This window comes from Aquarana catesbeiana, linkage group LG04 (genome assembly GCF_042186555.1).
Source record: "Aquarana catesbeiana isolate 2022-GZ linkage group LG04, ASM4218655v1, whole genome shotgun sequence".
Taxonomy (NCBI): domain Eukaryota; kingdom Metazoa; phylum Chordata; class Amphibia; order Anura; family Ranidae; genus Aquarana; species Aquarana catesbeiana.
Genome location: NC_133327.1, coordinates 575,568,834 through 575,590,845, shown reverse-complemented (window position 1 = coordinate 575,590,845; position 22,012 = coordinate 575,568,834). Strand labels below are relative to the sequence as shown.

Genomic DNA, 22,012 nt, shown 5'->3' with positions numbered 1-22,012 from the left:
CTCTGGCAAACCTTTTTAGCGCTTTCCAGACTGCCTGCAACTCCCTCCAGTTGGCGGACCTTTGGGATTTTACTTTCTTCCAGCGCCCTGGGGCTATCTTTGACCCCCAATGGGCTCCCCAACCCCAAGCACTGGCGTCCGTGGTGATACAGATGGACACTGGAAGAGACCACAATAGACCCTGCACCAGGTTCTCTTCTTTTCTCCACCACCAGAGTTCTTCTGGTCTTCGAAGATAGGTCGGATGGTTGTGTCTAGTGATTCCTGCGCTCTGTGCCAGCTGTTCAGGATGTTGGCCTGGAGACACCGGAAATGGGCCCTTGCCCATGGTACTGCAGGAATTGTTACTACCAGAAAACCCAGACCTGACATAGCTGAGCCGAGGGAAACTGCCCAATTGTTTTGTAAAAAGGTTGCAGTTGCTTTCACCTTTCCTACCTTCTCCTCTTTGAGATAAATCTTTTGCTTCACTGAGTTCACCAAGAAACCCAGGTACTGTAAGACTTGTGTCGGGATTAAGTTCAACTTTTCTTTATCAACCACCACAGTCCTTTTAAAAAGGAAATGGCTGCCCGCAGATCTCTCTGTAATTGGAGCTCGGAGGGGGCAAAAAATAAAAGGTCGTCCAAGTATTTAACCTGGCCGGGGGACCAAAAATGCCTGCCATCCATGTCCAGGTACGCAGACCTCCTTCCCCTTGCCCCCCCATGGGCAGTCCCAGTTTCAGGGAAAGGAGAGTTCCTTAGCTAGCCTCCTCCTCCGGTGGAGGAAACACAAATACTAAAGCAGAGGGACGGGAGCCGCCCTTTAATGATCTGCTGATGTTTTTCCTGCCTCCAGAGGTGGAGCCTATCTCTCTAGTGCTGTCCTGTACAGATGACTAGAGAAAAATTACTTATTTGCAGAATTTTCTGTATTTTTTTTGTTTAGCCAAAAATTAAAAACCCAGTGGTGATTACCTCTGTTTGATCTTCAGTTGCCATGGCGCTGCACATGTGATCAGTTATGACTCCAGCCATTTGATGGTTTGACAGTTCAGTTGAGAATAAAAATGAATGTAACAGTTGCCATTTATGGAATGCCTTGAATAAAACTGTTTTGGGGAACCGTTAAATCACTGGGTTTAGTTTGGCTTTAATGCGTTTCCAACATACATTGTAATGGATGTCAGTGCATGTCATAACGCACAACATGATTTGATGTGCGTCAATCATCACCATACATTATGAAGTATTAGAAAAAAACGGAAAAAAAACCCCAAGTGGGGCTTTAATGCAGCCAATGACGAAAAAGAAGAATAATGAAATAGTCAAATTAATTTATTGGTACAAAAATTAATAAATAGGATTGATGACTTCTGACATTGAAAGTCAAGACATGAACTGTAGTACAAAAAATTCATAAAAAGCCAGCAACAATATATAGTACAATATATCCAAAGCAACAAGATCAAATTTTACTATAGATGTGCTGATGCGTTTCGACCCTGGAGGGTCATCTTCAGAGGACAGATGATTAACAACTGTGGAAATGTAAGCATATATCACAAGATTTTTACAAACCAACAACATACACCTCAATGTGACATTGGCAGTCAAAGAGTGGTAAAAAATATATACATATGATAGTGTACAATAAATACATGGCATTTATATTTATACATGTTACATCACTGTGTATTGTGTATATTTACCAATTAGATTGCTTCTGGCCGTGGTGTGGAGAAGTCAACACCTCCCCCCCCTCCTCTTCTCTGTCCACTAAACGGTGAACTGACCCCCCCGGGGAGAGAGAGCATCGAGTCACCGCACCTTACAAGGGATCACACAGAAACTCCCCTAAGAAGACCAGGGGAGGAGAGGGAATGCCCGCACTGCACCTGTGGTCAGATAACGATAGTACTGGGTTGGGAACAGGAACGTAACAGGGATTTCCTATTCCCAAAATAAACAGGTATTGAGTTGGCAATAAGTCAAATAAATGTGCATAGGGGTCAGTGGGCAGGTCCATAAGTGATAAGTGTGGGGCAGGGAAGGAAAGAAAGGGGACGGGGATGAAAGGCTCCTGCAAACGGGTATGGACCGTCCACTGCCAAAACGGGTATGTGGGGAAATGGCCAGTGATCAAACAGTGAAGTGAAAAAAAGTTGTGAAGTGAAAAAAGGATCAGCCCAAATGGCTGAAGAGATTAGGGGAAAAAAAAAAAAAAGGTGAAGGAAAAGAGTGATGGGAGAAGAGAGAGGCCAAGAATGTGAAGATGTAAAAGGGTGACACAGCAGGGTGAACAAACGAATGATAGGTGACAAACAAACGTGATGAGTGTGAGTGCTAAAAAAAAAAAAAAAAAAAAAAGTGTAGTGAGAGCAATCAGAATTACCTTTAAATAAGGAGCAATAATAAAGTAGGATTGGCAGCAACTCTGAAAAATTATGGGCATGATGGCATTGGTAAATGAATAAGTCAAAATAGCAGATGAAAAATAACCATCATATAAGGTAGCAGGGAATCAGTAGAACACAATGTGAAGTTACTCACCAATCAGTCTATACCAATAGTGTGCGAGTGTTCAGCAGTAAGTGGAGGTTGAAATGAACCTCATCTGCTGCCTAATTTATCTAAGTGCTGATTGGTAATCATTGCTTGGCTGATCCTTTTTTCACTTTACAACTTTTTTTCACTTCACCGTTTGATCACTGGCCATTTCCCCACATACCCGTTTTGGCAGTGGACGGTCCATACTTGTTTGCAGGAGCCTTTTATCCCCGTCCCCTTTCTTTCCTTCCCTGCCCCACACTTATCCCCTCACTCGTTTCCTTCCCTTTCCCCCCCTTTCCTTTCCCCGCTCCCCCCCCCCTTTTTTTTCCCCTGCACATCTATGGACCTGCCCACTGACCCCTATGCACATTTATTTGACTTATTGCCAACTCAATACCTGTTTTATTTATTTTGGGAATAGGAAATCCCTGTTACGTTCCTGTTCCCAACCCAGTACTATCGTTATCTGACCACAGGTGCAGTGCGGGCATTCCCTCTCCTCCCCCGGTCTTCTTAGGGGAGTTTCTGTGTGATCCCTTGTAAGGTGCGGTTCACCGTTTGGTGGACAGAGAAGAGGAGGGGGGGAGGGTGTTGACTTCTCCACACCACGGCCAACCATCAGAAGCAATCTAATTGGTAAATATACACAATACACAGTGATGTAACATGTATAAATATAAATGCCATGTATTTATTGTACACTATTATATGTATATATTTTTTACCACTCTTTGACTGCCAATGTCACATTGAGGTGTATGTTGTTGGTTTGTAAAAATCTTGTGATATATGCTTACATTTCCACAGTTGTTAATCATCTGTCCTCTGAAGATGACCCTCCAGGGTCGAAATGCGTCAGAACATCAATAGTAAAATTTGATCTTGTTGCTTTGGATATATTGTACTATATATTGTTGCTGGCTTTTTAAGAATTTTTTTTGTACTACAGTTCATGTCTTGACTTTCAATGTCAGAAGTCATCGATCCTATTTAATAATTTTTGTACCAATAAATTAATTTGACTATTTCATTCTTCTTCTTCTTTTTCATCATTGGCTGCATTAAAGCCCCACTTGGGGGTTTTTTTCCGTTTTATTTCTAATGCATCGTATGGGGTGCGCAGCCTTGCTACTTGTTGTCCCCCGAGTGTCCCCTTTTTTCACATTATGAAGTATATTGACGTATTTCCATTCAATTCAATGAAAGCTTATTTTATTTACACCTATTTATTACAGGTACTCATATAGCACCATCAATTCACACAGCACTTTACATATATATATTATATATTCACATCAGTCCTTGCCCTCAAGAAGCTTACAATCTAAGGTCCCTAACTCACATTTAGCCCATGCTCACGCTGAGGGCCGGTTTGAAATCATGTAAATTCAGTTGAACTCTCACAATTTCATACTGGCATTTCAGTCCAACTTCGGGATTTGACAGACATCTGTGCGGGTTCATGCACAGATGTCTATTCAAATCACCCCTAAAGTCGTCAAAAGTAGTGCAGGAACGACTTTTGGGAATTGGTGTGACGCCGCAAAGTCGAGGTTGCACCGATTCGGATGGTCCCATGTAGGCAATAGGTGGTGGTTCGACATGTCAAATCGCCTGATGTGAACGTGGGCTAATACAGACACATACTAGGCCCAATTTAAGACAGGAAATATTTAAAGAGGGAGTCCCGCGGAAAAAAAAAAAGTAAAAGTCAGCAGCTACAAATACTGCAGCTGCTGACTTTTAAAATAAGGACACGCGCCTGTCCCAGGGTCCAGCGATGTCGGCACCCGAGACCGAATCGTCCCTCGGTCCTTGGGTGCTGCCGCCGGCATTCTCTGTAAGGGAATCAGGAAGTAAAGCGCTGCGGCTTCACTTCCCGGTTCCCTACTGCGCATGCGCGAGTCGCGCTGCGCTTCCTAACTGGTCCCTGCTGTCTCTGGGACTTGTGTGTGTCCCAGCAGACAGCGCGGTGGGGACGGGAAAAAGGCATAGACTCCCATGAGAGTCTATACCGGAAGTGGGTGCAAATACCTGTCTTAGACAGGTATCTGCACCCCCCCCCCCTCCCCCCTGAAAGGTGCCAAATGTGACACCGGGGGGGGGGGGGGGGGAGGGTTCCAAAAAGCGGAGGTTCAATGTTTGTGTGAACCTCCGCTTTAACCTACCAGCATGTCTTTGGAGTGTTGGTGGAAACCAGAGTATGCCCCAAGCAAAACCCTAAAAGTGAGTCCAGCCTCCAGAGTGCTAAAAAGGATAAAGCTTGTGATAGCGGGGCAGTGAAAATGTTTGTGTGTTTTGTTTTTTACCACCGTTGCAAAGGCAGCCTGACAAGGTTGTACACCTGCCACAATGCTTTGCTTGGCGGGCTGACAAAAATTATCTCCATTTTTGGCGGTGCAGCCACCGAATATAACCTGTTTAAGTGAAGGGGCTGTACTATAAGCTAAACGCTGTAATGCAGTATTCCCATTCAAGAATTCCATTTGCCTGTCAAAAGCAGCCATTCAGGAGGTGGCAGTGTCAACTTCTGAATGCCTGTCAACCCCACTTTTCTGTTTGAAAAGCAATCCACTGCAGATCACAGTTGAAAGACCAGTGCAGGTACAGTGCCTTTAAAAAGCATTCATACCCCTTAACATTTTCCACGTTTTGTCATGTTACAACCAAAAATGTAAATGTATTTTATTGGGATTTTGTGATAGACCAACACAAAGTGTCAAATAATTGTGAAGTCAATACTTTGTAGAACCACCTTTTTGCTGCAATTACAGCTGCAAGTCTTTTTGGAGATGTCTCTACCAGCTTTGCACGCCTAGAGTGAAATTTTTGCCCATTCTTTGCAAAATAGCTCAAGTTCTGTCAGATTGGATGGAGAGCATAGGAACAGCAATTTTCAAGTCTTGCCACAGATTCTCAATTGGATTTAGGTCTGGACTTTGATTGGACCAGGGTGGATTTGATTTAAATCAACTCAATTTAAATCGCTAGTAAAAAGGCTTGATTCAAATCAACTCGATTTTTAAATCATTTTTAAAGAGCAGCTGTCATCTCTGTCCTGCAGCGGCTCCTCCTCTGACCCGCTGTTGGCTCACCAACAGTCCCATTCACTTTAATGGCACGACGCAGCAGAAGGTGAGTGGATGCCCTCTAACAGATGCTGCCATGATGGATCTGAAGTGACAGGTGCTCTTTAAATGTAAGGATTCATTCTTGCTGTTAGTTAGAATCTTTAATATTTGCAAACAAAATGAAGGTTTCCAGTTTAGAGTAATAAGCTGTCAGGTTAGTAAAACAGCAATATTGGAACCCATTCAATCATCCAGTTTGTATTGTACATAGATTTGCAAAACAATGGGATAAAGGAATATTCCTGAACTTTGATTTATCTCCTGGTTACTGTGACATTGTGTAATTGTATCAATTTAGTGCATGTTATCTCAGCTTGCAGAGCTTGGATTAATTGAATTGATGGGCACTAGATAGGCGGCACTGATGAGGGGCTACTGAAGGCACTCTTTATGGGGCACAGGCTGGCGGCTGATAATCAGCACAGAAACCCCTACCCCCCGACAGGGAGAGCCACCCATCGTCGCTGGCTTGTTATCCTGCTCACGTCATATGACATCTGATCAGGATAACTAAACCACTTTGCCGACGTCCTATTGCTATATGGCGGGTGGCAAGTGGTTAATGTATCTTAGATAGTTTTCAATGAATTTGATAAAAATCTTCTTTTTTTTTTTTTTTTTTTTTTTTTGTTATATCCACCCTGGACGGGGCCATTCTAACACATGGATATGCTTTGATCTAAAACATTGCATTGTAGCTCTGGCTGTATGTTTAGGGTCATTGTCCTGCTGGAAGGTGAACCTCCGCTCAAGTCTTTTGCAGACTGTAACGGGTTTTCTTCTAAGATTGCTCTGTATTTGGCTCCATCCATCTTCCCATCAACTCTGACCAGCTTCTCTGTCCCTGCTGAAGAAAAGTATCCCCACAATATGATGCTGCCACCACCATGTTTCACAGTGGGGATAGTATGTTCACGGTGATGTGCAGTGTTAGTTTTCCGCCACACCTAGCGTTTTTGCTTTTATGCCAAAAAAGTTAAATTTTGGTCTCATCTGACCGGAGCACCTTCCTGCTGTGTCCCCCGCATGGCTTATCGCAAACGGGACTTCCTATGGCTTTCAACAATGGCTTGCCACTCTTCCATAAAGGCCAGATTTGTGGAGTGTACGACTAATAGTTGTCCTGTGGAAGATTCTCCCACCTGAACTGTGGATCTCTGCAGCTCCTCCAGAGTTACCATGGGCCTCTTGGCTGCTTCTGTGATTAATGCTCTCCTTGCCCGGCCTGTCATTTTTAGGTGGGTGGCCATGTCTTGGTAGGTTTGCAGTTGTGCCATTCTTTTTTCGGCTGGTGGATTGAACAGTGCTCCGTGAGATGTTCAAAGCTTGAGATATTATATTTATTTTATTTTTTTTTTATATAACCTAAACCTGCTTTAAATTTCTCCACAACGTTATCCCTGACCTGTCTGGTGTGTTCCTTGACCTTCATTATGCTGTTTGTTCACTAAGGTTCTCTAACAAACCTTTTGAGGGCTTCACAGAACAGTTGTATTTTATATTAAGATTAAATTACACACAGGTGGACTCCTATTTACTAATTGGGTGACTTCTGAAGGCAGTTTGTTCCACTAGATTTTAGTTAGGGGTATCGGAGTAAATGGGGCTGAATACAAATGCATGACACACTTTTCAGATCCTTATTTGTAAACATTTTTAAAACCATTTATCATTTTCCTTCCACTTGACAATTATGTGCCACTTTGTGTTGGTCTATCACATAAAATCCCAATAAAATACATTTGTTTTTGGTTTTAATATGACAAAATGTGGACATTTTCAGGGGGTATGAATACTTTTCCAAGACACTGTATAAACAAGTCTTAAGAGGAAACCCTCTTATAGTGGCTACACACAATTCCAATATCTGAGTGATGAGCGCTTTGATCAACTCGATCATAATCCCAAATAATCGAATAGCCACAACATACTTTGTGATCAATTTCAAGCAGATTTCCACCCAAAAGTGGAACTTCCGCTCGTTTGTCCCCCCCCCCCCCCCTCCAGTGCCACAATTGGCACCTTGAGGGGGAGGATACCTTTCTTTCCCACTTCCAGGAGCCACAGCCGTGGATGTTGACGTGACGGCTTGACTCCCTCCCCCTCTCCCTGTCGCCGGGCCAGTAGAAGAGGAGCGGAGCCTTGCGCATGCACAGTAGGGTTCCCGGCGTGAAGCCGTAAGGCTATACTGCTGGGTTCCCTTACCCGCAGTGGCGACGGCAGCACCTGACAGCTGATGGAAACATCAGCTGCGGTGCCGACATCACTGGACTCCAGGACAGGTAAGTGTCCTAATAAAAGTCAGCAGCTGCAGTATGTGTAGCTGCTGGTTTTTAATTTTTGCAGCGATGGGCGGAACATCGCTTTAGAATTCAGTTTAGAACAGATTTGATCAAACTAAGTTGAAATTAAAATGAATTATCATACTTTGCCTTTGATTATGTCGATCAATCAGGTACTGAGATTTCATGGGGAAAATAGAGCTGTAATCAAGGACTTGTGATCATAAGATATATTTGTAGCTTAAAGTAGAGCTTTAGGCAAAACTATTTTATTTATATTTTGGATAGACAGCGGGCTGAACAAAAAACTGACCCGTTTTCCTACATCCACACCTTGTGAGGTGGATGGAGGTTTCCTGCCCATTGTGTCTTTGTATTCTGACATTGGTGAATCTTCCCAGCCCTCAGAATGCACTGATCAGCACTGCAGTCTATAGCCTGTAGTGCTGATCGGGCAGAAATTCTCTGGCGGGGTAGTTGAACAGAAGTCAACTGGAAGCTAGACTTCTTTACAACCGCAAAGGCCATACATGGATCAGAGTTTGGTCAGTCCCTGCTGAATTTCGATCCATGTATGGCCAGCTCTACAATTGCCTGTTCTTACTCCTGCTCCAGGGCACATAAAAGACAATTGTTTTTGATGTGCCCTTTCCTTGAGCCTGGATCAATCTTTTCAGCTCAACAGTTGAAGAGGCATGGTGTGAACACAAAAACAGAAGATGACGGGCTGGACGAATGTTCTATGTGACCCCCTGTGATCTGTACAACAGAGAGCTGGTAGACGACTTTTTGGTTCAGAATATAAGATCCCTTTAAAGTGGGTTTAAAGGCAAATTTTTTTTTTTAACCACTTCAATACAGGGCACTTATACACCTTCCTGCCCAGACCAGTTTTCAGCTTTCAGCGCTGTCGCAGTTTGAATGACAATTGTGCGGTCATACAACACTGTACCCAAAGTAAATTTTTATCATTTTGTTCCCACAAATAGAGCTTTCGTTTGGTATTTGATCACCTCTGCAGTTTTTATATTTTGCTAACCAAATAAAAAAAGTAAGTAGTTTTTTTTTTTTTTTTTTTTCTCTTTCACTGATGGGCACTGATAAGGCGGCACTGGTAGGCGGCACTGATAGGTGGCATTGATATGCAGCCCTGATGGGCACTGATACGTTGCACTGGGCACTGATACGCAGCACTGATAGGCATCCCTGGTGGCAGTGGTAGGCATTGTGAGTGGTAAACCCTCGTTTTTTTTTCACCGTAATGCATCCTATGCGTTAAGGTGACAAGACACCTGGCAGTGACCGCCCCCCCATTTTACTTACCTGAGCCCTGGAATCTCCCACGGCGGAGACGCACTCTTCCTCTCTGCCCGGGGTTTTTGGCTCTTGATTGGATAGATTGATAGCAGTGCAGCCATTTGCTCCTGCTACCGTCGATCAAATCTGATAACACGGCGCCGGGGGGGGGGGGGGTGGTCAATGTCCGGCATTATGCTGGACTCTGGAGCGTGCCCACAAGGTAACCCCTCGGGAGAGCGCTTCTCCTAGGGGGTTATACGATGCGGGGAGGAGCTACCAGCACTGCCGGGGGACCCCAGAAGAGGATGATTGGGGTCACTCTGCAAACGAACTGCACAGTTGAGGTAAGTATGATATGTTTGTTTGTTAAAAAAAAAAAAAAACTTGAAGCTTTACAATCACTAGTTGTGCCTTTTTGCCACATTCTCTGAGAGCACACCAAAGATGCAGCTTCCAGGACTTTTAGTGCCCCTTCAGAAAATGCAGCAAAAACGCCCAACCTAATAGGAGTCTATGGGACTGTGGTTATGTATGAAAACATGGTTAAAACGCACAAAGCGCTGCAATCAAACAGCCGTGCACCAGTGTGAACCTGGGCTTACCCAGTGAAACAAATGTTAAGCTGATTTCCAGAGGTGGGTTGCTCACATAAATGGTCACATGTGAGTGGGGGAGGGGAGAAGCTTGTGTCTATTTTTGAAAAGCACAGAGATGTGCTGGACTGGAGCAGGCTATTTAAAAACTTGCATTACTCCGTGCAGCACCTGCATGTCCTGGGAGATGTGCATTTTGTGTGTTAGCGGAGGAAGCAATACAATGTCAGTTTACTTTGTTTTATAATATTCTCAAGTATTTGAATTATTATTTTGCTTTGGACATCTTCAGTCTTCATCTACATTTATTTTCTGATGCAGTTGTCTTTTCTGCCTGTGAATTATATATTACAAGTAATGATTTATTCAAAGAAATGTCATGTCTGATTTCTTTCAAAATGATAACATGGCACGCGTGTATATTAGGATCGCCTAAAAATGGTCACAAAAAGTGAAAGGTGCTTTAAAAAAAAAAAAAATCTATAATATACTACGTAGTGTGATTAAAGGGAACCTGTGCTGAATGATATACAGCGGCTTCAGTTCCTGATCACATTCTGGAAATGCTAGTTGCCTGGCTGCTTCCACTGACTTGGAACTAGCAGGCAGATCAGGAAAGCCGGAGCAAAATCAGCCCCGTGTTCCTTGCTATGTTGGACACGTTACTTTTTTTTTCTCGAACTGTTTTCTTTTTGTATAACAATGCAGTAATTCTGTGTGCTATCTTGTGTTCATATACTGCCTAACCATAAATTCCACATACGGTGTATTTTTTACCAGTTACTTTGTGTGTGTGTATGTATATATGTGTATATGTATATATATATAATGTGTGTGTGTGTGTATGTATATGTATATGTGTATGTATATATATATATATATATATATATATATATATATATATATATATATATATATATATATATATATATATATATATATATATATATATATATATATATATATATATAATTTTATTCTCTCTCACACCTGGCTGATGCCCCTGTGCTGAGAAGTCGGATTCTCTCAGTACAGGGGCCAATATGCATTTCTTATGGAAATCAAAACATTCTTTGGATGAGGTGGAGAGTAAAATTGTCGCCCCACCTAATCTAATCAGAATGCTTTTGCATCCATTCTGAAAATGCAAAGCATTCTCCTAATGGCACCCATGCTGGGCAGCTGACCTCTGGTATTCACAATGCATCAGACCTGCCACTCAGCACAGGACCCAAAAGCAAGTGGGCATCACTGGCGTAGTGGGATCTACTTCAGTGATTTCCAACTTCCAGGGGCATCAGCCAGGTGTGTGTGTGTATACATATAGTTGTTACATTGGTCCAGGCTGGAACAATGTAATGATGTAAAAACATGGCATGCCTGGAATTCTTTAAACATTATGGGGGAATACATTGTAGCTGCTGTGCCAATTTTGTAGTGTTGTTCACTCTCTTGTGTTGCGCCAAATTCATGAAGCCTCTGACATTTTGTTCTGACAGCAACCAGGCGCCTAATTCAGGTCATTCTAAAATGCACCACTGTGGCTCAGTGCCTGCCCCAATTAAAATGCTGACCGTTCATATCTTATGAAAGTGGAGCTAATTAAGTCTAACTCTTTTACAGAGAGAAACCCTGGTGCAGACAGATTTTGTAAACGTGACTCTCATGCATTCTAAAAGGCGCAGCGTACATTAAATTCAAGTACAATTTTTACATGGGTAAATTTAGGCGCAGCTGCTCTACTTTGAGAACACGCATAAGAATAATCTGTCTGCACCCGTCTTTTGGAATCCAAGGTGTACCTTGTTGGGTACTAGTATAGTAGTAGATTATCAGCACCTCTGTGGAATGCGGCAGTATCTGGCCATTTGCATGGGGTGTAGAGGACTCCTTTTACTAGCTACTTGACAAATTGAAAGTATATTCCAATTTCTGTTTTGATTCCCACTTAAAGCTGAACTCTTGCAGAAAATGACAAGCTCCTCTCCTTTACTGAAATTGCTTACTCTGATTTGGTAGCGCACTTTGATCTACACAGTGTGCATTAGATAATGCAGCAAGTCAGATTGAGCCCTCCTCATTTCCTGTATGGAGAACTTCCAGCATCATCTAGGTGTTTCTTCCCCAGCCTGACTTTCCCTGGTCAATTTCTTTCATTCTTTGGATTTCAGCCCATGGATGCTTGGGATCACATGTAAGTGTTTTTTAGACTGGTGATCATGCAAATGCAGTCTGCCTAAGAATGCCCATTTCTCCAGACTAAAGCCTCGTACACACAATCAGATTTTTGTCTGGGAATTGTGTGATGACAGACTGTTTGCCTAAAATCCCACCGTTAGTACGCTCTTTCAGACAATTGTTGGCCAGCTTTCCACCAACAAATGTTGCATGGCAGGCAAGTAAATTTTAGGCGGACAATGGTCAGATTTTCCTATCTTGTGTACATAAGTCCATCACACTAAGTCCAAAGTACAAAAACGCATGCTCGGAATCAATGCTCGCCAAACATGACATTAGCAGAAGGTGCCCAAAGGGTGGCACTCGAGAGCTGAAATTCCTCATATGTCACTACGTGTTTGTTGGCAAACAATTGTGTGCTGTTAGTATGCAAGACAAAAAATCCAGGCACGCGCCCTTCGGACAAAAGTCTGATGCTTTGTTGGCCAACAATCCGATCATGTGTACGAGGCTTTAGGCCCCTTTCACACGATCGGCCAGCAAAGATCCGCCGGTCTGTTTTTCAGGCGCATTTGAGCGGGCCACCCATTGACGTGTATGGGCAGGCGGGTGTCGGTGGATATGTGTCTGCTGACGTCTGCCATCCGATAAGATCCGCTGAAAACAGACGAATGGGGATATGTTCGCCTTCCATCCATCGGATGAAAATGGACATGATCAAATTTTCATCCGATCTTCCCATAGAGAACAGCGGGGCTCTGACAGGCCCGTCCCTGCACAGTGAGCAGAAATGGACCTGTCGTCTGCCTGCCCGGCGGGGATCAACGGAGCAATCCCCTGCTGAGCTAGCGTAGTCTGCTGAGGGGATCCGCCCTGCGTGTAATGGGCCTTAGACTTGCCCATCAAAGCATTTAGACATTTGCGCACCTCCTGCCCAACCCACTGTTTGCTTCAGGCCTGAGGGCTCTTGAGTTATAAGACAGGGGCCCCTGGTGTGTTCAGGAATCTGTATGGCACTCTGCCAGCCATGCTGTGCCTGCATTGCGCAAAAGCTGCACATCAATGCAAATCTATCTCTCTATCTCTCTCTATCTCTCTCTATCTCTCTCTCTATCTCTCTCTCTATCTCTCTCTCTATCTCTCTCTCTATCTCTCTCTCTATCTCTCTCTCTATCTCTCTCTCTATCTCTCTCTCTATCTCTCTCTCTATCTCTCTCTCTATCTCTCTCTCTATCTCTCTCTCTATCTCTCTCTCTATCTCTCTCTCTATCTCTCTCTCTATCTCTCTCTATCTCTCTCTATCTCTCTCTATCTCTCTCTATCTCTCTCTATCTCTCTCTATCTCTCTCTATCTCTCTCTATCTCTCTCTATCTCTCTCTATCTCTCTCTATCTCTCTCTATCTCTCTCTATCTCTCTCTATCTCTCTCTATCTCTCTCTATCTCTCTCTCTCTCCCCCCCCCCATAAACATAAAACTTTATTTTGAATAAAAGCAAATATGAAAAAAAAAACACTTCTGGCTCTTTTTTTTTTTTTTTTCTTTTAATAGGCCTTTATTAAATTTTTGTAAGATACATGGTATGAACCCTGCAAATGTTTAAATGTAATCAACATTGTAAAAAGGTACAGAGTGCAGCTGTGAGCCATAGAAAACAATGGTTATAACAAAGATCAATAAATATGGCCTAGTATAAGCTAGGTTCACAGTAACAATACATATATTAGGAACTACGAGGATGGTCACCCCCAGTTTTTTTTCAGTGGTAGAATAATATAGGGGTTTAAATTTTTTTAATTTTTTTTTTCGCAAAGGAATATGCACTGGATTTCTTTAACTCTCAGCACCAATTGCCCCATATTACACTGTTGTATTTATTCAGATCCAGTCCTTTCTTTCATACACCTCAACACAAATCTAATACCAGGTACACTACATTTGAAACTCTGTAAGACTATCACTTGTCAAAGGTCACATTACCTCTATGCGTTGGTGTCAGTGTATTCCGAACAACTTTTAGATAACCTCTACTTTTTTGTTACCTGTGTCAGATCTCTGCTCCCCTTTGCTTTTCTTTACCTCTCCTCCCCTTCTTTCTTTTCTTTTTTGTGCAACCTAATTTTTTGGCTTGCCAAGTCGATTTAAATGCCTGTCTCCCCAGGAGACATTTGGTCCCTCTGTGAACTGTTCTGATTCCAGTTACGGGATGTGGAAAACGTTCTGAAATTCTATGTCTTCTTGTGATCCTTTAACACAAGATATACCGTATTTATCAGCGTATAACACGCACCCCAATTTAGGAGGGAATTTTAAGGAAAAAAAACTTACATTTAAATGTCCATCAGTGCAGCCTTCCCCAGTGCAGCCTTCCCCAGTGCAGCCTTCCCCAGTGCAGCCTTCCCCAGTGCAGCCTTCCCCAGTGCAGCCTTCCCGTGTTATACGCCGATAAATACAGTAATTGTGATCACTTTTTTGCTTTGTTTACACTGGTAGGATATTGCATTGCTTATTTGATCATTTTATTTTATCATGTTGAGGAAAAGGATGAACCAGGGAAGGAAAATAAATATAAGCATGACCTATATACCATGACATACAATATCCGCTTTAATATACCATGACAGTTGGAAATGTAGAGAAGTGCTTGAGGCATTTTAAACAAAACGTAAGTTCTATTCTTTTTTTTTTTCTCTCTGGCAGGAATGACCACCTAGATGTTCAAGCTCAAAAATGTTATGGCATCACCTCCCCAATTAGTTGGGCTGGTCCCAAAGAAAGCGATCGCATCTACACTGAGAAGCTGGTTGAGGCCTTGCAACCTTTTGGAATATTTGAAGACGATGAGGAGCTCAGTCACAGGTTAGAACTCTTCAAGCCCAAGTGACCCCAAGAAGCCAAGTTTACTAAACGGGCAGCTTGTAATTTTGTTCCCGTTTTGTGAAATGTTGTGAACAATGTACACAAAGGCTTGCGTTGTGAAATCAGGGCTATAATTGTCTTGTCTTTTCCTTTTTCAGAATGTTTGTTTTGGGCAAACTTAACAACTTGGTCAAAGAATGGATTGCAGAACTAGGAGAAATTAAGGTAACTATTAAAGGGGAGCTTCACCCATAATTTTTTTTTTTTTTTGTTAACTTCCTCTTATAATGACAACACAAAGTAACACCACTCTGAACTACGATATCCAAAAAGCAGATACTGTATTTATTGGTGTATAACACTCACTTTTTCACCATGAAAATCGGGTGCAAATAGCGTGTGCGTGTTATATGCCAATACTTCAATTTCAGCTGCCTCGGAGGCAACGGGGGGGGGACGAGTGCCATCAGATTACATACAGTGAGAATCTCCTGTTTACTTGGCAGCCTCTGTAATAGGAAGTCAATAGATGGCAATGGCGAGGCTGCTGCATTGATGGCAATGGCGAGGCTGCTGCATTGATGGCAATGGCGAGGCTGCTGCATTGATGGCAATGGCGAGGCTGCAGGTGGGCATTAATCAGGCTGCATTGATGGCAATGGTGAGGCTGCAGATGGGCACTGACCCTTATTTTGCTTCAAAGTTCCTTATTTAAAATTTAATTTTTTTCCTGAAACTTCCCTCTTAAAATGAATGTGCGTGTTATACGCCTGTGCGTGTTATATGCCAATAAATACGGTAATTGGTAACTTCGGCACACCCAAAATCCAAGTGCTCTGAGCTGTGAACAAGCCTTGTGCCGAAACGCATCTGCTTGTGTTTTTTTTTATACTTGACTTGATACAATAAAGACCACAGATGATCTATCCAGAGTGCTGGCTTTTCTTCAGTTATCCTCTTATAATGGGCATGTGCAGTCCGAAATGGATATTGTCAAATTTTTTTTTATTTTTTTTTTTTTTTCATTTGTAACTACCTTTTTTATAGGGCTGGGGGAATTAAAGATTCCTCGATTAATCGTTAATTTTTTTGATCGGTACTCGCCTCTCCGCCGGCTTCCGGGTCTTCAGGCAGTTCCGTCGGAGATCTGGTGGCGTCAAGGACATCGACATCACCGGACTTCTCCCCTCCCCCCCTCTTCCCCAAGTGCCTCAGTCTGCTAACAAAGGGAAGGGGGGAGGAGTCTGGTGACGTCTGTGTCCATGACGTCACTGGACAGTGATGGTAAATATGGATGTGGTTAACTGGGATCATTCAGTGAGCTAAGTGTAGGCAAATTTGATAACCTCCGTTTTTAACATTGTTGTCCTTAGAGGCTGATAAGCTGTGATATTTTTGCCGTGTGGATCGGCTTCTGCTGTTGCCATGATGGCAGCACTTGCTTTTGATTGATGTGTGACGTCCTAGCCATGCCCCGCTATATCCGACTTGCGTCAGTGCTACAGTTTGAATATAAAACTTATTTGTGTGAACTGTGAAGTTAAGTCATGGATTGTGGAAACTAACTAGTGTCGGGTGATTGTATATAGTGTTTACCACTGACTAATGCAGAGTTGCAATGCAAGGAGATCAGCTATAAGTAGTTGAATCTGAATGTGCGTTTTATAATCAAAATTGATAAAAAAAAAAAATCGATTAATCGAACACTAAAATTTTAATCAGTAACAGCCCTACTTTTTTTAAATGCAGTTTGCCAACACTTCCTGTTCCCTCTGCCTAGGCGATTACATCATTGGGCAATTTCCTGGGATATCAATATCTATCCCAGAAGTCTTCGGGTATCCTAAGGCTTCATGTACACACACAGCCTAGGTGGACCGCCGGCTGCAGCAAAATGCAGCGGTTTGCAGAGGACAGCGGTCAAAATGTTCCTATCCTGAACGCAATTCTTTCGTGTTTAGGTGAGGGATGTTGACCCTCTCTTAACCGCAGCAACTTTTAAACTCTTAAAAAAGAGTATGTGTACATGGAGTTTAGGAGCTTTGGCAAAAAAACATTGGAAGCTCCTAAACTCAAGTTTAGAAGCTGTAGTGTACATAAGATGAGCCCTAATAGTGTAATCTTGCGGTACTCGTTATGCATGCTGGGTAAACCAGCTGCACTACATCCCAGAACTCAATGGCGCAGGCCTCAGATGACCTCACCTAAGAAGGCAGCCGCCAGCATTTCATCAGGGACAAGCAAACTGGAGATTTGGCAAGTAAGCACTTCATGCAAAAATTGACAATATCCAAATTTTAAAAAAGCGTTTTTATTGCTTTTTTTTTTTTTTTTATTAGGAGACTTTAGCTCCTCCTTTTTTTATAGAAGTTGTCAAAATACTCTAGAAGAAATTTCTAAAGATGAGTGTGTCTAGGTATATGGCTAGATAGATCATTCACCACATGGTGAACCAACCTACCCAACACAAATCTGTAATCCTGTTCTGCTAGACACCTCTGCCAAACGCTGCAAAATGTTGCCCTTTATTTGACTGTAATCCAAGTATTTGAACTTGCCCAAGACCGACCACTGAAAGAGCAGATTACAGATGTGGTCATCTCTATGCTCTTTTCCAATCTGCAAGTTTGGTTACTTTTAATGACCTGTACCTTTTACATTTCAGTAAAGCCTTATTGGCTTACAAAGATCCATGTCCTTTACCAATCTGACTTACAGGGACTTTGAAGTGGATGTAAACCCGATTCATAAAATCTGACCTAGGCACATAAATCTGTAGTATTTACTTATTTCTCTCCATAGCCCTAAGTCCCATGGGTCTTTGGCCTTTTTTAGCTTTTGATTAAAAAAAAAAAAACTATACTCCAATTAAAGCTTATGGCTCAATAACGCTGATAAACTGCCGAATAGCCTAGTTTTGTTTTTTGGGGGTTTGTTTTTTTTTGTTTTTGTTTTTGTTTTTGTTTTTCTTTTTTGTTTTTAAGCTCTTTTTAGCTTTTTTTCAGAGTTGGAGCGTTTTTACAGCTGGAAAAACTGATATCAAAACCCACTAGTTCTGGGGGGTTTTTCCAGCTAGGAAACGCCCCTGTCAAAAACTGCTGATAACTGCTTATGTGTGCATGGATACATAGGATAACATACTAGGGAGTTTGACTGCAGAAAACACGGGAGATAAAAGCAGCTGAAAATTTGTGTCTGGGAGGTTGCTATAAATTAACAGAGAGCTTGTCTATTCACAGCACGGCTCTGCAAGTTTCTTTCTTCCTCTGGAGGGAGGGTGTGTGCCTTTCCTCCAATCGGGCATGCCCAGACTCCACACCCACTGCTGAAATATAAAGTAAACATTCCAACACTATGTTCACTTTCCAAAGAATATAGAAAGCTGAAGACCACAGATATACATGTAAAACTTATGTAGGGAGATTTGTTCATCTCTTTGTATCATCTGAGGCTGTTCGCTTCACTGGGTATAGGAGAGGGTTTACATTCACTTTAAGGAGACTAGTACAAAGGCAAACTGAGGTATAGTTAAAAACCTATTTAATCATTTAAAAAAAAATCTGATTAAATTAGAAGGGGAATAGTTTATATTTGAGTACACTCTACACTTATAGATAAGAGATGTGTATTTATTCGTTAGAATCCGTTTTATCGATTGTATACGATTATCCGCACCTTCAGAGTGGAACAGGTGGCAGCACTGAGCTGCACTAAGATCCGCAGCGTATAATGTTTTTCTGCCCTGGTCTTTCGATAGAGATAGACATATACACATTATATCTATATCTATATCTATATCTAGATATCTAGATATCTAGATATCTAGATATCTAGATATCTAGATATCTAGATATCTAGATATCTAGATATCTAGATATCTAGATATATATAGATAGATATATAGATATATATATCTATCGCACACACTAAAAAGTCTACACACCCCTGTTAAAATGTCAGGCTTCTGTGGTGTAAAAAAAAAAAAAAAATGAGACCAAGATAAATCCTTAACTTTTTACTGTGACCTATAAACTGTACAACTCAGTTGAACAACAAACTGAAATCTTTTAGGTGGAGGGAAGTAAAAATAAAATATGGTTGCATAAGTGTGCACACCCTTAAACTAATACTTTGTTAAAGCACCTTTTGATTTTATTACAGCACTCTTGAAATGAACTCTTTTTGGGTATGAGTCTTCTTTGCAAAAACACTCCAAATCTGTCAGATTTGCAAGGGCATCTGCTGTGCACAGTTCTCTTCAGATCACCCCACAGATTTTCATTTGGATTCAGGTCTGAGCTCTGGCTGGGCCATTCTAAAACTTTAATCTTCTGGTGAAGACATTCCTGTTGTTTTGGATGTATGCTTTGGGTTGTTGTCATGCTAAAAGATGAAGCTCCTAGCTTTCTAGCAGAAGCCTGAAGGTTTTGTGCCAACATTGACTGGTATTTGGAACTGTTCATAATTCTCTCTACCATGACTAAGGCCCCTGTTCTAGCTGAATAAAAATGGCCCCAAAGCATAATGCTTCATGGTGGATATGGTTTTCTTTTGGTGATGTGCAGTGTGGGTTTTTTTTTTTTTTTTTTTTTCTTCACCAAACGTATCTTTTGGAATTATGGCCAAAAAGTTCAACCTTGTTTTCCTCAGACCATAACTTATTTTCCTGCATGCTTTTGGGAGACTTCCGATGTGTTTTTGCAAAATTTAGCTGGGCTTGGATGATCTCCGTAAGAAAAGGCCTTCAGTCTTGCCACTCTACCCCATAGCCCAGACATATGAAGAATATGGAAGATTATTGTCACATGTACCACACAGTCAGTACTTGCCAGATATTCCTGCAGCTCCTTTAATGTTGCTGTAGGCCTCTTGGCAGCCTCCCTGACCAGTTTTCTTCTCCTCTTTTTCATCAATTTTAGAGGGACGTCCAGTTGTTGGTAATGTCACTATTATGCCATATTTTCTTCACTTAATGATGACTGGTCTTAACTGTGCTCCATGGTATATCTAATGCCTTGGAAATTTTGTACCCTTCTCCTGACTGATGCCTTTTTAACAATGACATCCCTCTGATGCTTGGGAAGCTCTCTGCAAGCTATGGCTTTTGCTGTAGGATGTGACTAAGAAAATGTCAGAAAAGATCTACTAGAACAACTGAACTTTATTTGGGGTTAATCAGAGGCATGTTAAATGATGGCAGGTGTGTACTGACTCCTATTTAACATGAGTTTGAATGTGATTACTTAATTCTGAACATGACTACATCCACAGTTATAAGAGGGTGTGCACACTTATGTTTTTGAACTGGGTTGTACAGTTTATAGGTCACATTAAAGTGGATGTAAACCCGAATTTTTTATTTTTTTTTTTAAATGTCATATTGTAGAGTATAAGATTTCCTATCATTTGAGCCCAGCCTTGCCACACAGTTAATCCATCTCTGAGCAATCCTCTTTTATTGTTCAGTGAGATAAATCTTGACAAACTGAGAAAAACTTTGTCAAATACTCCCCCTTGCTGTGAGTGACAGGTGATTTACATATCTAGTGCACCAGCATGACATCCATTATTTTTTAATTCCCTCCCACTCCTTTCTTCTGCTGCTCTGCCAGGATTGGATGTTCCACACAATCTCAGCCCTGGCTGCAGACACTCCACTGGTCTGATTGGGGGGGGGGGGGGGGGTTCTGCTGGACACAGCTATATTATATTTTTTTTATTATATAGATAGATAAAATCTGTGTCCAGCAGCACTCCACCACCATGGAGGGGGGCATGGAGGAGAAAGACACAGCGGGCGGATGAGGACAGGAGGGGGGCTGGAGGAGGAAGACTCAAGGGTGATCGGTGCAGCGGAGGGACAGCCGTGAGCACTGATCTTCCTGGATGGCGTTTGATCAGCCGCTTCTCCTTCTCTGCCTCCCATGGCTCTCATCGGAAAAGCCATTCAGGGGGATCCGTGCTCACAGCTGTCCCTGCCGCGCTGATCATCCCCGACTGTCACTGGACAGTGACACATGAAGTGACAGGAGCCATGAGCGCGCTCTTCTCCTGTGCGCACACTTTTCACTCCGGCCAGGCAAGAGTGTAGAGGTGGGTGGGGAGTCTGGTGATGTCATAGCTCTGCCCACCGAGCGCCGTGCAACAGACCCGCCCACTGAATCCGGCGTTTTTGGGGGCTCCGAACAGCTAAAGGGGAGACATTTGAAAGGTAAGGATACATGCAGGAGGCATGTATATCCTTATAGATCACCACTATGGCAGTACTTTAAAAAAGGAGAGTGGGTTTACATCCACTTTAAAGGTGGAGAAAGTTCTGAAATTTAGCTTTTACATAACAGAAACCTGACATTTTAACAGGGGTGTGTAGACTTTGTGTCCGCTGGCATACGCCTCAGAGGACAATGGGTGGCCCGATTGGGTCCGCCTGAAAAAGACAAAGTCCGCTGGTATGAAGGGGACTTACTAAAAATAAAAAGTGCTTTCACACAACTTTTTGACAGGGGTGTGTAGACTTTTTATATCCAGAGTGTGTGTATGTATTTAAATAGGCCCCTTTTACACGGGGTGGGTCTGTCTGAGCGGAATCCACCTGCTCAGCAGGCGGATGACAGGTCCGTGCCCGCTCTCCTTTATGGGACTGCATGTCCATTTTTATCTGAATGTATTGCCATATGTCTGTTTTTAGCAGGTTTTGTTGGATCGGATGCCCGGCCGGTGTCTGCTGACACATGTCCGCTGGCATTCGCCCCATAGAGGACAATGGGTGACCCAATTTGGTCAGCCTGACTGTTTTTCAGGCAGGCCCAATAGGTCCGCTGGTGTAAAAGGGGCCTTACTAAAAACAAAAAAGTGCTTTCACACAACTGTCATCAGTTCCATTATTTAAAACTGATAAAGAAAAAGCACATGAAAACATGAATCATTTTATGTCAGTGTTTTTATCTGTCCCCTCTATCTTCAGTTTAAATCAGTATCCATCAGTTTTAGTTGTAGAAGAGAATAGTCATAGGTGGGCAAAAGCCTAAAAACATGTTTCTTACCTATAAACAGACTTGCACGGATTGAATGTCATCAATTTACATTGGTTTTATGCCAGCAAAAATGAAAGGACACAATATTTTTTTTTTTTTTTTT

At 42.3% G+C, this 22,012-nt stretch overlaps 1 protein-coding gene across 2 annotated transcripts in view; it reads left to right on the top strand.

Moving 5' to 3' along the window:
- Positions 1 to 22,012, top strand: part of PAPOLG (poly(A) polymerase gamma) — an 81,534-nt gene that overhangs the window by 3,177 nt on the left and 56,345 nt on the right. For both annotated transcript variants that reach the window (XM_073628105.1, XM_073628104.1), the window contains exons 2-3: positions 14,717 to 14,875; positions 15,034 to 15,100. In XM_073628105.1, the coding sequence (XP_073484206.1) occupies positions 14,717 to 14,875; positions 15,034 to 15,100 (226 nt within the window). The remainder of the gene's footprint in view (positions 1 to 14,716; positions 14,876 to 15,033; positions 15,101 to 22,012) is intronic.